We start from the raw sequence: 19,507 nt of genomic DNA on the forward strand, positions 1-19,507 counted from the left end.
TTCCCTAATCAATCCACATTCATCCAAGTGACTGTTAATTCTGTCCTGGATTATCGTTTCTAAAAGTTTCCCCACCACTGATGTTAAACTGACTGGCCTATAGTTGCTGGGTTTATCCTTACACCCTTTTTTGAACAAGGGTGTAACATTTGCAATTCTCCAGTCCTCTGGCACCACCCCTAAATCTACGGATGATTGGAAGATTATGGCCAGTACCTCCACAATTTCCACCATTACTTCCCTCAGCAACCTAGGATGTATCCCATCCGAACCGGGTGACTTATCTACTTTAAGTACGGCTAGCCTTTCAGCAAGTACCTCTTCTTTATCAATTTTTAGCCCATCCAGTATCTCAACTATATCTTCCTTTACTGAGACTCTGGCAGCATCTTCTTCCTTGGTAAAGACAGATGCAAAGTACTCATTTAGTACCTCGGCCATCCCCTGTGCCTCCATGAGTAGATCTCCTTTATAGTCCCTAATCGGCCTCATCCCTCCTCTTACTACCCTTTTACTGTTTACATGCATGTAGAAGACTTTTGGATTCCCTTTTATGTTGGCTGTCAGTCTATTCTCATACTCTCTGTTTGCCCTTCTTATTTCCTTTTTCACTTCCCCTCTGAACTTTCTATATTCTGCCTCGTTCTCATTAGTGTTATCAACCTGACATCTCACATATGCCCCTTTTTTCCATTTCATCTTACTCACTATCTCTTTTGTCATCCAGGGAGCTCTGGCTTTAGTTGCCCTACCTAAATGTTTCCAATGACCTAAAAAAGGTACTTTACCTAGCACATGTATAGTTGCTCTCATTCTTCAGTATATAGAATATTTCTCTACAGACAATACATCCCTATGTCAACAAACTGCACCAGGGATGAGAGAAAATATTTCTTCAGAGATAAACCTTCTGAGAGAACCAGTACGCAATTTAAACAGTGTTTAAATTGTAGGTAATTTCATTTTATTAATGAGTTTTCCCCCATGCTGTGATAACCGTTAAAGAAGATGGTATGGAGGGAGTGCTTTCAGTGCAAAGTTCTTTCCCATATGCAAAGTATTAAAAAGTGAGCTACAGGTCTCCTACCTTGAGGGAGATGTCAATGCTTTTTACTATTTAAGTCCTCGCACCGAGACCCGCCACTTTGGTTTGCTCTTGCAGCACTCTGATAATCTAGGTTACAGGCAAGTGTCTGGGAGTCACTCAATAGGGTAATACAGAAATTGGTGTTCAGGAATTGGATTCCAATCAAGAAGTAGTTAGCAATGCCATTGCATACTTGGTTCAATTGTCAAGGATCTGTGGCTAGTAAAGCTCCATAGGTGCTGATTCTGACCACGAGTGACTGGGAAACCATGGTACAGACGGCTTAAATTTTAAATCAAGAATTGATATAAATCAAAAAATCTTTTGCAAAAATGAAACGCTGCTAAATTCTCAACTACAAGCCCAAGACAAATGTAATGCTGCTAGAGAAAAGTTTCTCACTCATACAAAGTGCATAAAGTCACAGCTGTTACTATGTGAAGAAAATATTGAGATCTAAGGGCTATATTTCCTACCATTGACTATGAATGGGCAGAATATCCAGCCCAATAAGGCACACAATGAAAGGGAAATCATGTATTGGGATAATACAACAGGATCTTAAAAGGTGGAGTGGAATTCATTTTCAAACCCGGATCAAGTGAACCTAAGAGCAGGCTCAGGTATACTGCAAAATCGCTATCTAGATCAATTCGCCTCATCAGCAGAATCATTTGATACCAGAGTTGGGGCCGTGGACTTCATCATATTATGTTATTAATATTACAAGATTCATGGTAACAATTGGATGAAACAAAAAAATATTTGTTCTTTGCATCTAGATTCAAAGTTGCAATACATCCGCCAATTTATTTATTGCCCTCTACACGCCAATTTACTTATGGCCCTCTATTTCCTAGAAATCAAACAACAATCGTGTAATTTGCATTTTAAATTTTATATAGGAAGTACAAATTTTCCTTCAATGGACCACTTCAGATAGACCATAATTATTGCTCTTATGTCTCAAACAGATAACTTACCTACGCATTCTACTCAGTCTAATATGAAACCAGCTATCAATCAAGAGCAGAAAAGTCAAAGAAAGTTAAACAAAACATCAGTGAGGAACCACTACTGATTTAAAGATAACAAATAACTAGTTTATGAGCTGCATCACTTATGAACGTACTGGCGCCAGACTAAAATACATCTTTCTAAATGTATATAATTACTAGGCATCAGCTTTGGCTCTGTGGTAGCATTCTCATCTCTGAGTCAGAAGGTTGTGGGTCAAGACCCACTCCAGAAACTTAAACACACAATCTAAGTTGACACTTCAGTGCAGTACTGAGGGAGTGCTGCACTGTCGAATGTGCCGTCTTTCGGATGAGACATTAAACTGAGGCCCCGTCTGCCCTCTCAGGTGGATGTAAAAGATCCCATGGCACTATTCGAAAAGGAGCAGAGGAGTTCAACTGGTGTCCTGGCCAATATTTATCCTTTAACCAACATCACTAAAATGGATTATCTGGTTATTTATTCTATTGCTGTCGGTGGGACCTTGGCTGCCATGTTTCCCTACATTACACAGTGACTACACATTAAAAGAAAAGTACTCCATTGGGAATGAAGTGCTTTGAACATCCTGAGGTCGTGAAAGTCACTATATAAATGCAAGTTCTTTCTTGAATTTAGTCAGCGATATGTAAAATACTTTAGTGGTTTCTCAGTTAAGGTCATGATGAACCTCTCAATGTATTATGACTATCACACACAATGAATGGACAATATCTGATAGTCTGGGCCACGGGTGTATTTAGAAATGACACTAATGATGCTCCTTGGTTAGCTGGTTAAAAGGCATATTTAAGAACAGTGGAGGAAGGGAAGTGGAACAGTTTGCTATATAAACTTGGGAGTTCAAATATTTACTTACAGGGTTGATCGGGTAACATTTAGTGTTTATAATCATCTAAACATCATAATAATTGATGACAATAGAGCTACTTTTAAACTTCCCTCCCTATGAAAAATTGTCCAGCTTTATGTTTGCTGCCTCCCCAGTGTCACAACCACAAGATGGAACTTGCTGTGTGTAACCACAAGCTTGAACCATAAAGCTCTGTGGCACAGCATGTTGAAACATCAATTTATCTATACATGTCTGTGCACACTTCCTGTCAACTCTTTCCATTATAAATTCCTTGGTCCACATTTATAATGGAAACTGCCAATGTAAACTTGTGATACTTTCCTTACTCTCAATGCAGGTGCAGGCAGGAGTATGTAATGGCAACATGACAAGTTTACATCAGCAGTTTCCATTATAAATTCCTATGTCAACATTTATAATGGAAATATAAAAATAAGGTCAGAATGTATGATTTAAAAATGTGGACTGAATCATATCTGCACACAATGGTCTAATTATCCATTGACCTCTCACCCTGCTTCACCTGAAGATTACATTTGGCCTTGATTTCACATGTACAATGCTACAGGAGATTGAACAGTTGTCCGTATTAATTTGTACAATTTTTAAATGAAACTTAAAACCATGATCTATTGATACACATTAACGAACTGTTGATTTCCTTCATCTGGTGATTTGCCGACTGGGTACAAGAGCCATGCCAACAGAAAGGAAACGAAAAAAGCCAAAGGCACAATTTGCTTGATGCTGTATTTGCTTATTACTGAAGTACACCTCTTGGCGGAAAATCAATACTGGCTGATGGATTCTCCCTCCATATCATGGCAAGTTTATCCTGTGCATAGCTGAGCTTTTCAGACCAGGAAGGTCCCAGGTTCAACTCCTAGTCCGTGCTGGACTAATCGCAGATGAGATAAGTGCGAGAGTGCTAAAAACCGAACTCAGCGGGGGTAATTATTATACTAAACGGGGGCAGTAAACTGGCCGTAGCATACTGACAGTCCATTATACACCCTACCTAATTTTCCTTTTCATTGAAGTCAGTAGGCGGCTGACCAGTTACCATCAGTTTACTGTCCCTGCTGAAAGGGAAAATTACTTCCCAACCTCTGAGCTAGAGAAAGGAAAATCAAGCAAAGTTTGGAAACTCATCCAAGGTTCTTGTTCCTGATTGCTATCCTGCAACACCTGCTGAAAGTGCTTGTCTGCTGAGTGAGGACAGGATCAGACTTGTATTCAATGCTGTCATGGCTCACATTCATTGTCCAGAAATGGATAAAGGTCAGCTGAGCAGATGCTGGAGGCAGAGTAGAATAACATTCCAGAAAGGAGTCAAAATGTTAAAAGTCTTCGAGAAGAGGGAAGAAAATCACATTGAAAATTGGTGATAAAAAGATGCCTGCAGACTTCCTGGCCAGTCCTCTATCCACTGGCTTGGAGTTGGGGGGGGGGGTACAACCATGGGAATGAATAATTAACTATCTAAATATCTCTGAATTTTATCCTTCTGATCAAATCATCCTACTCTCCCACAAAATTTGGTATTATTTACTAACTTAGATATTCTACTTTTAATTTCTTCACTGTCTTGTGTATTAGTCACAAGCCTTGTGAGTCACTTTCTCAAGAGTCAAGTTACACAACACTCACCACCCTGCTCTTTTCCATCAATTCTGGTATTTGCGATAGTATAGAATTGTTTTATCAACTGCCAATTTTGGAAAGCACCAAATTGATCGGAAAACTATCGCTTGGAGCATTATCTGTGGCAGTGGCTCGACCACAAGTCCAGAGACATTGTTAAGGTTGATCAGCAAGTTACAGGTGGTAAAGACATGGCACTTAAAAAGTGAGTTCAATGTTCCTGTGCCATACATGGAAGGGCTCTGAAGAGGTTTCCTGGAGTTGCAGTTTGAACCTGAGCTGCTGTGTGGTTGTCCAGGGGTGGAGGTGCCTTTAGTGGGGTGATCCTCTGGGTGGGCTGTAATGGTGGAGTTACTGGAGTTTAGGGAGTGCTGTGGTGTGTCTGGTTGGCTTGCTCTGGAAATCTCCTCTGGCCAAGAGCATGGGTATCCCAATTTCACCTGGTTCCTACCTGAAGTCATTACTAGCTTGTTGCGGCATAGTGGGGATGTTCTTTGGGTACTACCGTCCTTATGTCTATGTCTTGCAGGAAGGAGCTAATGGCCTCTGGGAAGCTGAAAGGGATGGGAGTCTTCTTTCAGGATTTCAAGCTTAGCGGGTTGTAGAATTTTGTATTCAACGCCCTTGCTTATGAGGATTGTTCTGATGCAAAAAAAGTTGAATTTGGTGGGCGTCGGAGTGCAGTTGCCATACGAGGGCTTTAATGGTTTCTTTTGCTTGGAGCGTGTTGGCTCGCACTATGGCTCTGAAGCCATGAAGCAAGTGTCTAGTGGGCTCTATCCAGAGTGAGATCAAGAAAGTTGGTGATGTCCAGGATGGTTTCAGTGGTGGTGGCTACGGACCAGTTGGGACACAGTGAATGGATCTCAGTGTCACGTTTGTGAATGATGGTGCCTATGGACCAGTTGGAAACACTGCATGGATCTCAGTTACACACTTGTAGATGTCAATCTCCTTGATATGGATGAAGAGAATTGACCTTTCTTCTCTACCACTTCAGAAGTGTCAAAGACGTGAATATTACTGTAAAGGGCTCAGTTGACAAGATACTCTAATGCTCCTTGTTACTGTTCAATAGTTGGGTTCTGATGTATGATCTCCTTCAGCATTTCTAAATGGGGCTCCGTTTGGAAGTTTGCGGCAGGGAAGTTGTAGATTTCCACAATCACTGCATTAGGGTGTTTGATAAGGGGTCACCTTGGCGAGTACATTTGTGCAGTTGAGTGGGCCTTGCTCGAGATCTGTCTCAGGTTGCACGGTCATGGTGTTACTCCTTAGGATGCTGGCAGGGCAGCATAGTTTCCAGGTGGTTTCTGTAGGAGGTGCAGTTGCTGCAGTTGCGTTATCTGTTTATCCTTGTAAACTACCACCCCACCTCCAACCACCCTTTCAACCTCCTCCAATTTCTGCCTCTTGCGCATCCCTGATTTCCATCGATCCACCATTGGTGGCTGTGCCTGCAGCTGCCTAGGCCCCAAGTACCATCGTGCTTCCCAATCCTCTAGTGGTGAATTCACGTCACAATTTGCTAGAAAAATAATTAGAGTACGCTGCAGTGAGCATAGCGGCAGATCGGGAGCAGCATGGCCAATGTCGGACAAGGTACTGGGGTCCCATACAGAATGGAATAACAGGGACGCATTCTGGAGCAATGGCCCGATCTGAAAACTTGGGGATGGGTCACAATATGCTGGGACAGAGTGTCCAGGTCGAGTTTAATTTGGTTGATCAGTTTGTACTGAAACCATAGTATAGAATGAACATATAAATCGGCATTAAGAGGGGACCTGAATGAATAGGATTGTCTCCGGAACTACATTCGGTCCCCAGTCATATTTCATTACAGGTTGCAATCCATGTTTTGTGCACGAGTTCAATAAATATTAATCTAAAAATATAATCTGGGGGAAAATCTGTCTGACAAACACTTATTTTATTACTTAATTGAGGATTAAGATTTCAATGATGTTCCTAGAACAAGTCAGTAAAAATGTTACCCTCAGGCTACCCGCTGAGCAATTGAATACTTCACTAATTCTGAGTGTTCCAGCACCATTCTGTAATGGTCTAAGTGGCTATGGCCATTCCAGTGACAGTAATTCAACATACCCAATCTCGCCATTGATTTAATGGGGGGGGGGGGGGGGAAGGGAGGGGGTGGAGAGGTGAGGGGACAAAGCTATGATAATTAGCTCTTCAGCTTTTTTGGTGAGGGTCTCTGTGGAGCAGCACAAAAGTCCCGGCAACTTATGGCGTGGCGCACATAATGGCATAAGCCACTCACGGCATAATTTTCATGAATGTCTGCACTGTAACAATGGTGTACGCCATAGGCGTTTTCAGCAAATTCAGGCCCTCGAACTTTTTGCTCGTTGGGAACTGTTGTCCATTAAATTAGAGTTAGTCAATTGATAAGCTAGTTGCGGCAGATGCACTTTGTGATCTGATTAATGTTAAGGCTTTTGCAAACCAATATATGTTTATTTACACTTTACTGCCACAGCAATCTGTTTATAATTTTTAGTATATTTAACATTGGTACTACTTCCAGTCTAGGTCAATGATTGGCAGAACAGCTGAAAACACTGCAGTAGTGACTTCTGAAAAAAACAGCCACCCATTTCACACACAGTAAAACTGAAGCTTTGAGAACATTACCTGCTCTGTGATTGTTCCCATTTCCTTTTGGTACACCAACGTAGACAAGGACATTGACTACATCAGCAATATCTAGGTGGAGGTTGGTAGTTCCATGTTCCTTAACTGTTGTCTGTCCTGAAAATGATACAATCATTTACAAATTAGTCTGTTCCAATCAAAATAACAGTTATTGTTGTGTACACTGCAGGATGTTTTCTGCTTACCATATGCACTGTACAGTTTGGGCCCTAAATCTGGTTGTACAAAGAAATTTGGTAGCCGGGATGCCAGATTCAGATTTCCTTCGGGATCACAATACTCTGGCAGTGGTAAACTTTTCATAAGGTCATCATACCTAAAAGTAAGGAAATAAAAGACAGCTTATAGATTCTGTATATGTAGGAAAAGAGACTCTGCAATGACTTAATAACTCAAAAATGAAGAAGAGTATTGATGAAGTTGATGCAGACATATTTTTCACACCAAAGAAGGGTTCAACAACTAAAGGCACAATAACAATAGGTTATTTATGCAGAACTGTATCACACAAAGGATAACAGATATTAAAATAAGTTTCTAAGGAAAGCTGTTAGAACAAATAGTGGACATGGATTCAAGACACAGTTAGATGGGTTTCTAGAAACAGAGGGGTCTGAAGGATATGGTGAGAAGAGCAGGAAGGTGGGGCTAAATGGCCTTTTCTTATAATTTTCTACATCCTTAAATTTTAAAAAAAAGTCATGGTAGTGCAGCTCCTATTGCGCACCGCATCACAGGCAGGATATGGGCTCATCCATTACAATTCCCAAGTTCCTAATTTTATCCATGCCACCAGTGGCACATTTACTGGGAGGGAAGAAAGTAACCGTAAGATATATATCTTATAAAGGATAAGCCACTCTGATGCCCTTCAAACGGCAAGTCATGGAGTGCTACTGACAGGGTGGGAGCATGTCACTACCCACCCTGTTCACTTTGGAATGATAAACGCTGCAGACAGACCTAAAAAGAAGTAAAATGTGCCGATACAAATAGGTTAAAATCAGAACTGTCACTTTAAATTCAGAATGCATTTTCAACTGAAGGTTTTACCTAGCAGGCATCATGGTTCTGAAATCTTCACCAGAGGGCCAATCCTTCAGCTTCAGTAACATAGACTCCCCACTCTTGGACTTCAGTCGTTCTGGACAGAGAATAAAGACTTCTATCATTCCAGACAGAAGGTAAATGCACTGAGCTCCCAGAGCATGAGCTGCTTTGGTTCTTTCCGCAAAATATTTTCATGACAAAGATTCTTTAGTGACCTTCAAATCCACAATTGCTTATGGAAGAAAGCATATTTGACCATGCGAAAAAAAAACGTTGCAAATTAAATCAGGAACCCAAAACAGTTAATTTAGTTTAATTATTGGCTACACCCACAACAATTCTGAATCATCCACTGATATCATGTGAATGGCACTTACTGGTTAAATCTTCAAAACCATCCCAGAAGTCTTGAATCCTTACACTGGAGATTATACTGCCATCTTTGCAGTTAACTAGGTCAACCTTCTGGTCACCGAATTCCTCACTAAAGCTTTCAGGTTTCCATATGTTGAAATTTAGTTTTTTGTGCACACCAGACACGAGAACAGGCTGAAAGGTAAGTTTTTTTTTAAAAAGTGGGGGGGGGGGGGGGGGGCGGGGAGAAGAGAAGAGAACAGATTTTAAAGAGAATATCTTTAAAGAACAAACAATTTTGGTGTAATTTATAATAAATTAATTTCTAAATCTATTTGCACCAGATTCTTATAGGTCAATAAATAAATCACGTTAAATTTAATTTAATGTCTGCTAATGGTGAACACTAGGGAACAATGTCTAAATTTTCAATTATAACATTAATACGTTCAATTAAAGCACAGTAGCATTACCTATAAGTGGTTTCATAATAATGGATAATAATGTAGCAATATCAATAGCCACAAACCGAAGACTGGTGGTAACATAACTGAACATTACTTATATCTGCCATGACTCCCTGAATCTCATTTTGTACAGACCTGTTCTCGCCTCCAGCATTCCCTGAATATCTTCCAATTGCTGGGATTTCCAGGATCTTGGAGCCAGAGCAAGCATCCATCACAAAGCCAAGAATGCGGTACTTCAGAATGATTCTTTATGATCGTATCTAAATTAAGCTTTTTAACTTCTCCTTGTGCATTCTGCTTTGTTTCTTCTTTCCCACTTAATTTCACTGATTTACTTGCTGGGATCTTATTTTCCACAACGGACGCAATTATGTCATCTAAGAAGTTTGGCATGCTTCTTGCGCCTCTGCCAGTCTACAAGGAAATGTACAAAGGCAGTACTGTCAAATTCTCATCAAGGATATGCAATTAAACCATGAATGTTTTGTACTAATGAGGAAGCCTTCTGAGCTCACAAGATCATTTTGTTGATTACAACCCACTTAGTTAACATAGAAAACAGGAGTTGAATCAAAATGATTTGGCTGCTGGTCACTGGAATTGCATTGGTTGCAAAAAAATGCAACTTATACAAAACAAATCTTGCAGCTGAGCTTCTAAATGTTGGCTATAGAAGATACTGCATTGCCACCACTAAATTGGCAGTATTGAAAGTAAACGGTGGACAATAAATGTGGCTGCCTCTTGCCCAATTCATGTTCTGCTGCATCACCCTATTTCTACAACTGAACCAGTTTCAGAACATGTACTGGTGTCCGGGGCCCTTCTGAAAGTTTAAACTGGTTCAGTTAAAAAATAAATTAGCGCTTTTAAATGTTCTAAGGTAGACTATACATACAACATTACATAAGCATTTCGGCCTCCCCCCACATTCTTTTTAATAGCTTATACTAAGCCAGTTTTATACCACTAAATAAAGGACCATGGATAAAATTAATGCTCCTAAATTAAAGTACAGGCAACAGTAGGTTATTAGGCTATCAGCAGCTATGTTTTTTGGTTTTCACCTTTTCCCTCCAACTGGTGCAGCTGCTCTGCATTAAGAAAATGTTGCACTGCAGAAAGACAAACCTGCGAACATCTGTATTATAAAACTCATCAAGTACTTACAGGGGTCCCTACAGAGAACACTGGGGCAAAGGCAATGCCAGCATCAGTTGAGCCTAACCGCAATTTGCCAGCTGTTGTAGTAAGTAAATCCCGTAGAGTTGAGCCATGTTCGCTGCTGAGACATACAGTAGCAGCTTTGCAATTCTCTATTTTGTCCACTTGGTTTAATTCAATCTTCACTGCCCTGGACACAGGTAATTCTTTGGTTTCTGCAGCCAAACCAAAGGAAAACAGATATTTTATTGTGCAAATATAGAAGAGTGTTATACTAACATTGTTGCAGCATCGAAACAGAACCATCAAGTAACTTTCTATGTAGAATTGCTAAAACCACCTGACAGTGACAATTAGATTTCACATTCAGGATAATCTGAATGGAACTAACATACAATGTAAAATCTGACATAAATTACACAAGTGTAAAAGCTTTTTCACACAATGCTAACATTCTAATATGCATTTGATATTGCAGAATGGTTTTTATGGGAAGAGGTTCTGTAATATAATCAGACTTATTTGCTGCCCAGCCTGCCCCATTTATACCAGCATAGGAACATAGGAATTGAAAGACCAAAAAAACCCAAGGTCCATTTAATGCGCCTTCTACCAACCTGGTAGTTGCATGATACAACGATATTGGAGTTGTTGACCAATCATAACAATCAATCTCTATCAATTAGTCTACAACAGACACAGAAATCATAGAAGTTTACAACATGGAAACAGGCCCTTCGGCCCAACATGTCCATGTCGCCCAGTTTATACCACTAAGCTGGTCCCAATTGCCTGCACTTGGCCCATATCCCTCTATACCCATCTTACCCATGTACCCATGTATCTCTCCCCTCTCACCTTAAATCTATGCCCCCTCATTATAGACTCCCCTACCTTTGGGAAAAGATTTTGACTATCTACATTATCTGTGCCCCTCATTATTTTATAGACTTCTATAAGATCACCCCTAAACCTCCTACTCTCCGGGGAAAAAAGTCTCAGTCCAACCAACCTCTCCCTATAAGTCAAACCATCAAGTCCCGGTAGCATCCTAGTAAATCTTTTCTGCACTCTTTCTAGTTTAATAATATCCTTTCTATAATAGGGTGACCAGAACTGTACACAGTATTCCAAGTGTGGCCTTACTAATGTCTTGTACAACTTCAACAAGACATCCCAACTCCTGTATTCAATGTTCTGACCAATGAAACCAAGCATGCTGAATGCCTTCTTCACCACCCTATCCACCTGTGACTCCACTTTCAAGGAGCTATGAACCTGTACTCCTAGATCTCTTTGTTCTATAACTCTCCCCAACGCCCTACCATTAACGGAGTAGGTCCTGGCCCGATTCGATCTACCAAAATGCATCACCTCACATTTATCTAAATTAAACTCCATCTGCCATTCATCGGCCCACTGGCCCAATTTATCAAGATCCCGTTGCAATCCTAGATAACCTTCTTCACTGTCCACAATGCCACCAATCTTGGTGTCATCTGCAAACTTACTAACCATGCCTCCTAAATTCTCATTCAAATCATTAATATAAATAACAAATAACATCAGACCCAGCACCGATCCCTGAGGCACACCGCTGGTCACAGGCCTCCGGTTTGAAAAACAACCCTCTACAACCACCCTCTGTCTTCTGTCGTCAATCCAATTTTGTATCCAATTGGCTACCTCACCTTGGATCCCGTGAGATTTAACCTTATGTAACAACCTACCATGCGGTACCTTGTCAAAGGCTTTGCTAAAGTCCATGTAGACCACGTCTACTGCACAGCCCTCATCTATCTTCTTGGTTACCCCTTCAAAATACTCAATCAAATTCGTGAGACATGATTTTCCACTCACAAAACCATGCTGACTGTTCCTAATCAGTCCCTACCTCTCCAAATGCCTGTAGATCCTGTCTCTCAGAATACCCTCTAACAACTTACCCACTACAGATGTCAGGCTCACCGGTCTGTAGTTCCCAGGCTTTTCCCTGCCGCCCTTCTTAAACAAAGGCACAACATTTGCTACCCTCCAATGACACGAGAAAAACCCCAGTGGTGGAAAGCTTTGGGAATCATAGGTCCTAAGTCACCTGTTCTTCCCAAGCACGCTACACTTACCATGTCACATCTCAAATTACTCATATACAGTATCCCAAAATTTTAAGCACGTATACTGGTTAGAGCAAGGTCACAAATGCAACTTTGTGGACTTTACCACTGTAGGAAGAACCACACAGGGCAGCAATGCCAAAAGAGCAGCATCTGGAAGCACAAGGCAAAACTCTTCTTAAAGGGCATCTTGGTGCCTCCGATGACACGGGCGCCACTTTGTTTATTTTTGCAGTGTAGCCACTAGCAGCAGGCTTGGCTTTGCAGGCAATCCAATAAAGTAAATGGGTTATAAATAACAGCTCCACATTTGCCGGTCATTAAAAGCTGCGTGATGGTGCGGCTTTTACGCCAGACTTTGTAACACATTCAAAATCATGAATAGTACTCAATTATAAGATTACTGACGCTCTTCTGGAGCTAATCAAATCAACAAGTAACAATTTAACTATCTGAACTCCAAATTTCTTTTCATCATCCAACTTCAAAATGAGGGTCGTGCTTTAAAATATCGCTAAACAACAAGTACAAGATTATGCTATAGTTATTAAAACATTAACATGGGATTAGATACCAAGGCTTAAAATTTATAATAAAGAGCTCAGGGCAAAAATATTACTGTACAGTGGTTGAAGTCTGAAGTTCTAAACAAATCAGATTTGTTATCCACGTTAATACGTAGAAGTCTGCAGAAATTTTATAGTTGTAAGATTTTGACAAACACAGGCTTGTTTTTTTTTTAAAAAAGAAAAACCCTTTTAATATGCTAGTTTCAGAAGATTGGATCCAATGTGCTTTTCATTTAGGTTTTGTACAAGTATAAATCAGAGTGGTGGCTAAGTGGAAAAACTCTCGCTATTCCATCCATGTTCCTGAGTAATAGAGTGGCAGACACAGACCAACAAGATCCCTTGGAGCATGTCCACTCTGGAAAAGTGCTTCCTGATTTCACTCCTGAACGGCCTGGCTCTCATTTTACAATTATGTCCCCTTGTTCTAGATTCCCCTACCAGAGGAAATAGTTTCTCTGTATCTACCCTATCAAATCCCTTCATCATTTTAAACACCTTGATTAGATTACCCTTCAATTGTCTAAGCTCAAGGGAATATAAACCAAGTTTATATAACCTGTCCTCATAATTTAACCCCTGGTATCATCCTAGTGAATCTGCACAATACCACTTCCAAGGCCAATATATCCTTCCTGAGGTGTGATGTCCAAAATTGAATGCAGTACTCCAGATGGAATCTGACAGACTGCACAATTGAAGCATAACTTCATCACTTTTTGTATTCCAACCTCGAGATAAAGCCCAACATTCCATTAGCCTTTTTCATTACTTTCTGTACCTCAGCACCAGCTTTGAGTGATTTGTATACATGGACTCCCAAAATCCCTTTGCTCTGCCACAAGTCCTAATCTCTCACCATTCAAAAAATATTCTGATTTGTCATTCTCACATCCAAAGTGGATGACCTCACACTTCCCCACATTAAACTCCATTTGCCACAGTTTTGCCCACTCACTTAGTTGGCTACATATAGTGACACCACTATTCCCAGCCAGAATGGAGATGATTGGATAATTCCTCCATCAATCATAACTGGAAACCACACTGCTGTAATCTTAACTGCCGGATTGATCTTATGCACATGAATTCTGTTGGTTGCAGCTCATGGAGACTCTTTTTAAATAGACTGTATATAGACCTTGTTTGCTTTGCTGTTTACTTTGTTTGCTTAACTATTTGCTTTGTTTGCTGTAAAATACACTGGCTGCAAATCTTGCCAGCTGTGAAGTCCTGACCCGCCTCCAACTCATTGACTGATACAGTGGTATCAATAGGCACTCCGCACTTTGTCGGTCTTTGTAACTTCCTGTTCCCTTGTGTAGATGGGAACAGGAAGTTCCTGGGGACCACCATTTGTCACATGGCACCAATAAGAGTATGTTTCCTTTATCCCTATACTCCGCCTCCTACCTCCCAACCAATTATCAACCCATGTCATGTTACCTTCAATTCCATATGCTTTCATTTTTGCTAATCTCTTGCTTGGATCTGAATCAAATCAATATTAAAAATGAGGAAGAAAGCAGAATTGCTTTCTATCTATTCGGACATGGATACTATATCTACACTGAGCCATACAGACCAGGAAGGGCCCAGGTGTGATTATATGTCTTTGCTGAATCAGCTGATTTCTGCTGAGGCTGTGTTAAATTATGAGGGATGTAATGGGTTTCAGTGCTTCTAGGCTAAGATTGAACAAAATCAGCTTGGGTTCAAGCTCCTGATCTTCATCCAGTGATCCTTGTTGCCAACATGCATGTGTGAGCAACGGGAGAAAATTAGGCTGGGCTACAATAAACTCGCAGTGAATAAGACTACTTGACACTTACTGACCCAGCTCGTACATAAAGAATGGAACTTGGGGCTACTGGTACTGCGGAACCATACTCGCCTTCAGAACAGGAAAGAAAGTGAAGAAAATTGAGGAAATCCTCCAAAAAGTTTTGGAAAAGTCCAGAAAACTTCACGCCTGCCCTTCCATAAATTTGAGATGGCTAAAGTACCCTTAAGTGTATTCTGTCAAAACCATCTAATTTTTGTGTCTCACTATGTCATTCAGTCCAACACAAAGCAAATCAACAACCTGTGCCTATCTACTGCAGTGGACAGGTACTCAGTAAGAATACACCCACGCCATCTGAAGGTGGAGATTCAAACATTCAATGTTCTTGGACATATCTTTAATGAGACCTGCCTCAAGGCTAGATTTAGCATTTGCCTCTCTACTCACCTGAAGTTGTGGTAGAGTCCAGAAAACTTCTCCAACAATGGAAAAAGTCCATCCACATCCCCCCTAACCTTCAATGGTATCACAAACATCATCTTGGGGGTCATCATTGCCAAGAAACTTAACTAGATAAGTCACATCAACACTGTGGCTACAACAGCAGGGCTGAAACTGGGTACTTTGCGATGAGTGACTTGCCCCCAGATCCTTCAAAGCCTCTCCACCAGATACAAAGCTCAAATCAGAATATTCACCACTCACCTGGATGGGTACAGCTGTAAAATACTCGAAGTTCAACACCATCCAGGACAACGCAGCCTGCTTGATCGGCAACCCTGCCAATGGACGCAACATCCACCTTCTCTACCACTGGTGCACTGTGGCTGCAATATGTATTATCTATGCCCCAAGCTTACTTAGATACTAGCTCTTAGCCCTGCAATCTGCTACCAAGGACAAGAACAGCAATATCATGGGAGCACCATCATGTTCACCTCCAAGTCGCATATGTCCTGACATCACCATTCCATCAAGAAAGTTCCTAGCACTATCATAGGAGCACTGTCACAAGGACTGCAGCAGATCAAGGCGGCGGCAGCCCTCCACCGCCTTCACAGGACATCTAGAGGCGCAATGAAATGCATCCTAGTCAGCATCACCCACATTCCATGAACAAAGAAAAATGAAAGTCAGCATTAACTGACTGCCTTCTGTAACTGGGAAGGACTTCCTGCAGTTTTCATTAGTTTTACAACCAGGAATATGCTAATAGAAAAGCCAGGTGAGAAGTAGAACTAATAACTTTTCAAATAAAATTCAGGTCCATGAGTAGAAGTTGGACCCATAGTTTCTGCTAAAGTGAGACCAGTGCAAAATCTCAATTTTCAGGAAAGACAGATTTATTAGACATATTAATAACAGATGTTCTGCAAGCATAACATGGGAAGATGAAATCAGTAGTTGAGCAATGTGCTCCTAAAGTAAAGACTCTTTTCTTTCTCTATTCCCTTCCCCAAAAGGATCAGTTAGCTTAGAGCATGGATAACTGCAGAATGGCTAGTTGGTAACTTGCAGCTTGCCTCCTTCCCTGGTGACCACATGAAGAGATATTAAAACCATACTGAGTTGGAAAGAGCCATGGAGGCACATGAGGCAGCTGGGAAAGGGACCTGCAATAAAATCAGACTGAAAGAGACACAGGCCATGAAGGAGTGGGTAAAGAGCCAATGAATTCATGGAGCATTTCAGGATGATGGAACAAATCAATTAAAATAGGAAGAGAAGCACAAAGGAAGTAAATCATAGATCTGAACTGGGCAGAAAAAGGAAAATCAATAATCAAATCCACTGTCTATTATTTTGTTCATCTGAGCTCGGCTCAATTGGTACCATTCTTACCTCTGATCAGAAGGTTGTGGGTTCAAGCCCTACCCTGGGATTTGAGTATATAAACTAGGCCAACATTCCAGAACGTTAAGGGAGTGTTATATTGCAGGAGGTGCTGTCCTTCAGATAACATGTTAAACATCTGCCTGTTCAGGTGACGTGATATATGACTCGACCAGTACCACAGCCAATTTTCCTCCCTCAACCGACCCGTCGAAAATAGATTAACTAGTTATTCATCACATTGCTATTTGAGGGATCTTGTTTCATGCAAGATAGTTCTTGTATTTGTCAACATATTGCATGTCACTGAACTTCAAAAGTAATTCATTGCATATAAAGCACTTTGAGATGCATCTGAGAGATGTGATAAGGCACTATATAAATCCCAATCTTGTGTAATAACAAATTTCATAGCTCAAAAAGTGCTTCCTGGAATTGCTTGACGTACATATATTACAACCCCTGTGTCTGGACTTTAATTGGGAAAGCATAAAATAAAGAATGATGCCAACTTATTACTAATACAAGCTGGTAAGATACATTTGGGTACTTCAGACATGGAGAGCATTTGTTCAAAGGCCACATGCCCAAAGACATTAATGTTGAAGTCTGGAGTGGGAACGCATTTCAAATTTTGAGAAATTGCAAAAAGGTGGGAAAAATAAAAAGTTCCCTGTGGATGTGAGTGAAGCTTTCACATGACTCTTAGCTTAGCTAATACCACTGGTATGTGGACAATGAATAAGGATTTAGACTTTGATCTTTCTGTAGTACTTTAACTGTCACCTCTCCAGCTAGGACTTTAGTAGTCAGAAGATGACAGTGACTTTTAATCATTATCATTTTGCATTTTTATTTTGTACCCGTTTACCTTTCTTTTCTTCTCTAGCTTTCCGTTCCGCTAGGTCTGCCAACCAGCGTAGGGGAGAATCAGATGGTGCGAGCTTACTTTCTGTAGTGACATTGCTCTCAGGGCTGGTGGAACTGCCATTGGTCTCTGGATTCTGAGATGAAGAGTGTTGTTTAGCCACCGAGATGATGGTGTTGCGATTTAGGATACTCTGTAGGATCAGGCAACAGAAATTACAAAAAATAAGAATCTAAACTTGAAAAAAGCATTAAAAACTAATCAAGGCATCTATCACTGGAGAAGGCACACTGTAATCTAAGAGTCATCTATCAACAATCAGTATTTCAACTGGAATATCTCTAGGTTCAGATACAATATTTGAACCCCTCTCAAGCTATGAGCCATCACTTCTGCGAGCAGTGGCTCTGCTCAGAGCCATGATAGCAGAGAACCATGGTTAGCGAGGCCATTATAATTTGTATCTTTTGCACTACCCATTAAGAATCAGGAAAAAAAGGGAACACATGCAGTGACCACGTCTAGGAAAAGAAGAGATTGTTTAATCTCCAGATTAGCACGGCCTCTTTCCTTGAGCAGAAACACAGGAGGTGATAGTTGTGCAGAGAGGCAAACATGTCTATTGTCTAATATTCCCAATTTATGAAAATATTCTGAGCAACCTCTGGGCGGATCTTCCTGAGGATGAACTGAGAGACATCAGAGAGCTTCTGCCATTGTGTTGGCTACTTTAGATAAATGGTGAGCTTAACCAGACAACAGTGTATTAACAGGATCTCACTTGGACAGCAGAAGCAGCTTCTTGAAGCTGGACTACAAACATACTAGCTTACTCTGTACTATGGTCTGGAAGTGCTGCAGATTAGCTGTACTATCTTCGCTTCCAATCCATTGACTTTCCAGGTGAACTGCTCTGTTGTCCACTTGACCTAGGCCTAGTTTCCTTTACAGATGGTTACCTCCTCCTGTTAGGTATGTCCTTGTTATTGCTGTCAACTGTGAGGAAAGATGTATTAGGGGATTACAGCTAATCTATTGTCCTTCTGTGATCACTATATTTGGTCCTGTGTAGAGGTCTGGTCAAATCTTACTGGTTGGTAAATTCTCTGTGGGAGAACTACAGGTTAAAAAGTCAGCTGAAATGATTGCATGAAAAGTTATGTGTTGGGAAGTAGAAAGATAGTTGTACCAACCTTAAAATTCTCAAATAACCATTTGCTAGGATTCAGAACCTTTCTTTTAAAGGGAATATCAGATCCCTGTGTAGTGTAAATTGGTCTGAAGGCAGAAGAAACTTTCTGCTAGGTTGTCGAACACAATGCACGTAGAAATATTAGCTCCTGCTTGTGTTGCAGCTGCTAATTGGCTACGAATTGAAGTTTTTGGTTTTATGGAGCATCTGATGCACACCAGTGCCAGCAGACCTCAGATGAACTACTCGTCCAGGTATGGATACACGTGGAGATGCTGCATCCCTGTCAGCATTGTGGTCACAGACAGGCACTTTCAGCACCTTGGGTAATGAAGTGTGTTCAAAAGAGAGTACCTTGTACTGATAACTTTGCCCTCTTGAACCTGAGGAACTTGCAATGGCAATTCTATTATGGCAATATGGAAGCATGCATATTTGAAGCCTATAACAGCAAACCAGTCCCCTGGGTAAAAACGGCCTGGATAATCAGTAGTAATATGACCACCTATTAGGAATTGGTTTAGAATCCTGAGGTCTACTATAGGATGCAATCAGTTTGAGAACTACAAAATTCCTGAAGTAGAAACGTTTTTTGTCCTGGTCAGGGTGAACCCTTTCTTTCCATTGCTGAATAAATGTAGTTTGTTTACCTCAGTTGATAACATTACTACCAAGAAAGGATCCAAACACAACACACGTGATTGTTATGTGAAGAGGGTGGCCCTCTCCAATCCCCTCTAGGATCATGTGTCTCCAGTGATGCTTTCCCATAAGGTTGTGAATTCCTGCAGGGGGCCCCCTACCCAGGCTGGAGGGAATAA

General features: G+C 40.9%; 1 protein-coding gene across 2 annotated transcripts in view; it reads right to left on the reverse strand.

Annotated features, from left to right (window-relative positions):
* The window catches only part of jmjd1cb (jumonji domain containing 1Cb), a 262,438-nt gene that overhangs the window by 9,042 nt on the left and 233,889 nt on the right, over positions 1-19,507 (reverse strand). For both annotated transcript variants that reach the window (XM_068002613.1, XM_068002614.1), the window contains 7 exons: positions 17,498-17,687; positions 10,331-10,539; positions 9,293-9,574; positions 8,714-8,885; positions 8,340-8,430; positions 7,472-7,602; positions 7,266-7,382 (listed from right to left, as the gene is read on the reverse strand). In XM_068002613.1, coding sequence (XP_067858714.1) covers positions 7,266-7,382; positions 7,472-7,602; positions 8,340-8,430; positions 8,714-8,885; positions 9,293-9,574; positions 10,331-10,539; positions 17,498-17,687 — 1,192 coding nt within the window. The remainder of the gene's footprint in view (positions 1-7,265; positions 7,383-7,471; positions 7,603-8,339; positions 8,431-8,713; positions 8,886-9,292; positions 9,575-10,330; positions 10,540-17,497; positions 17,688-19,507) is intronic.

This window comes from Heptranchias perlo, chromosome 21 (assembly GCF_035084215.1).
Source record: "Heptranchias perlo isolate sHepPer1 chromosome 21, sHepPer1.hap1, whole genome shotgun sequence".
In the NCBI taxonomy this organism is placed as follows: Eukaryota; Metazoa; Chordata; class Chondrichthyes; order Hexanchiformes; family Hexanchidae; genus Heptranchias; species Heptranchias perlo.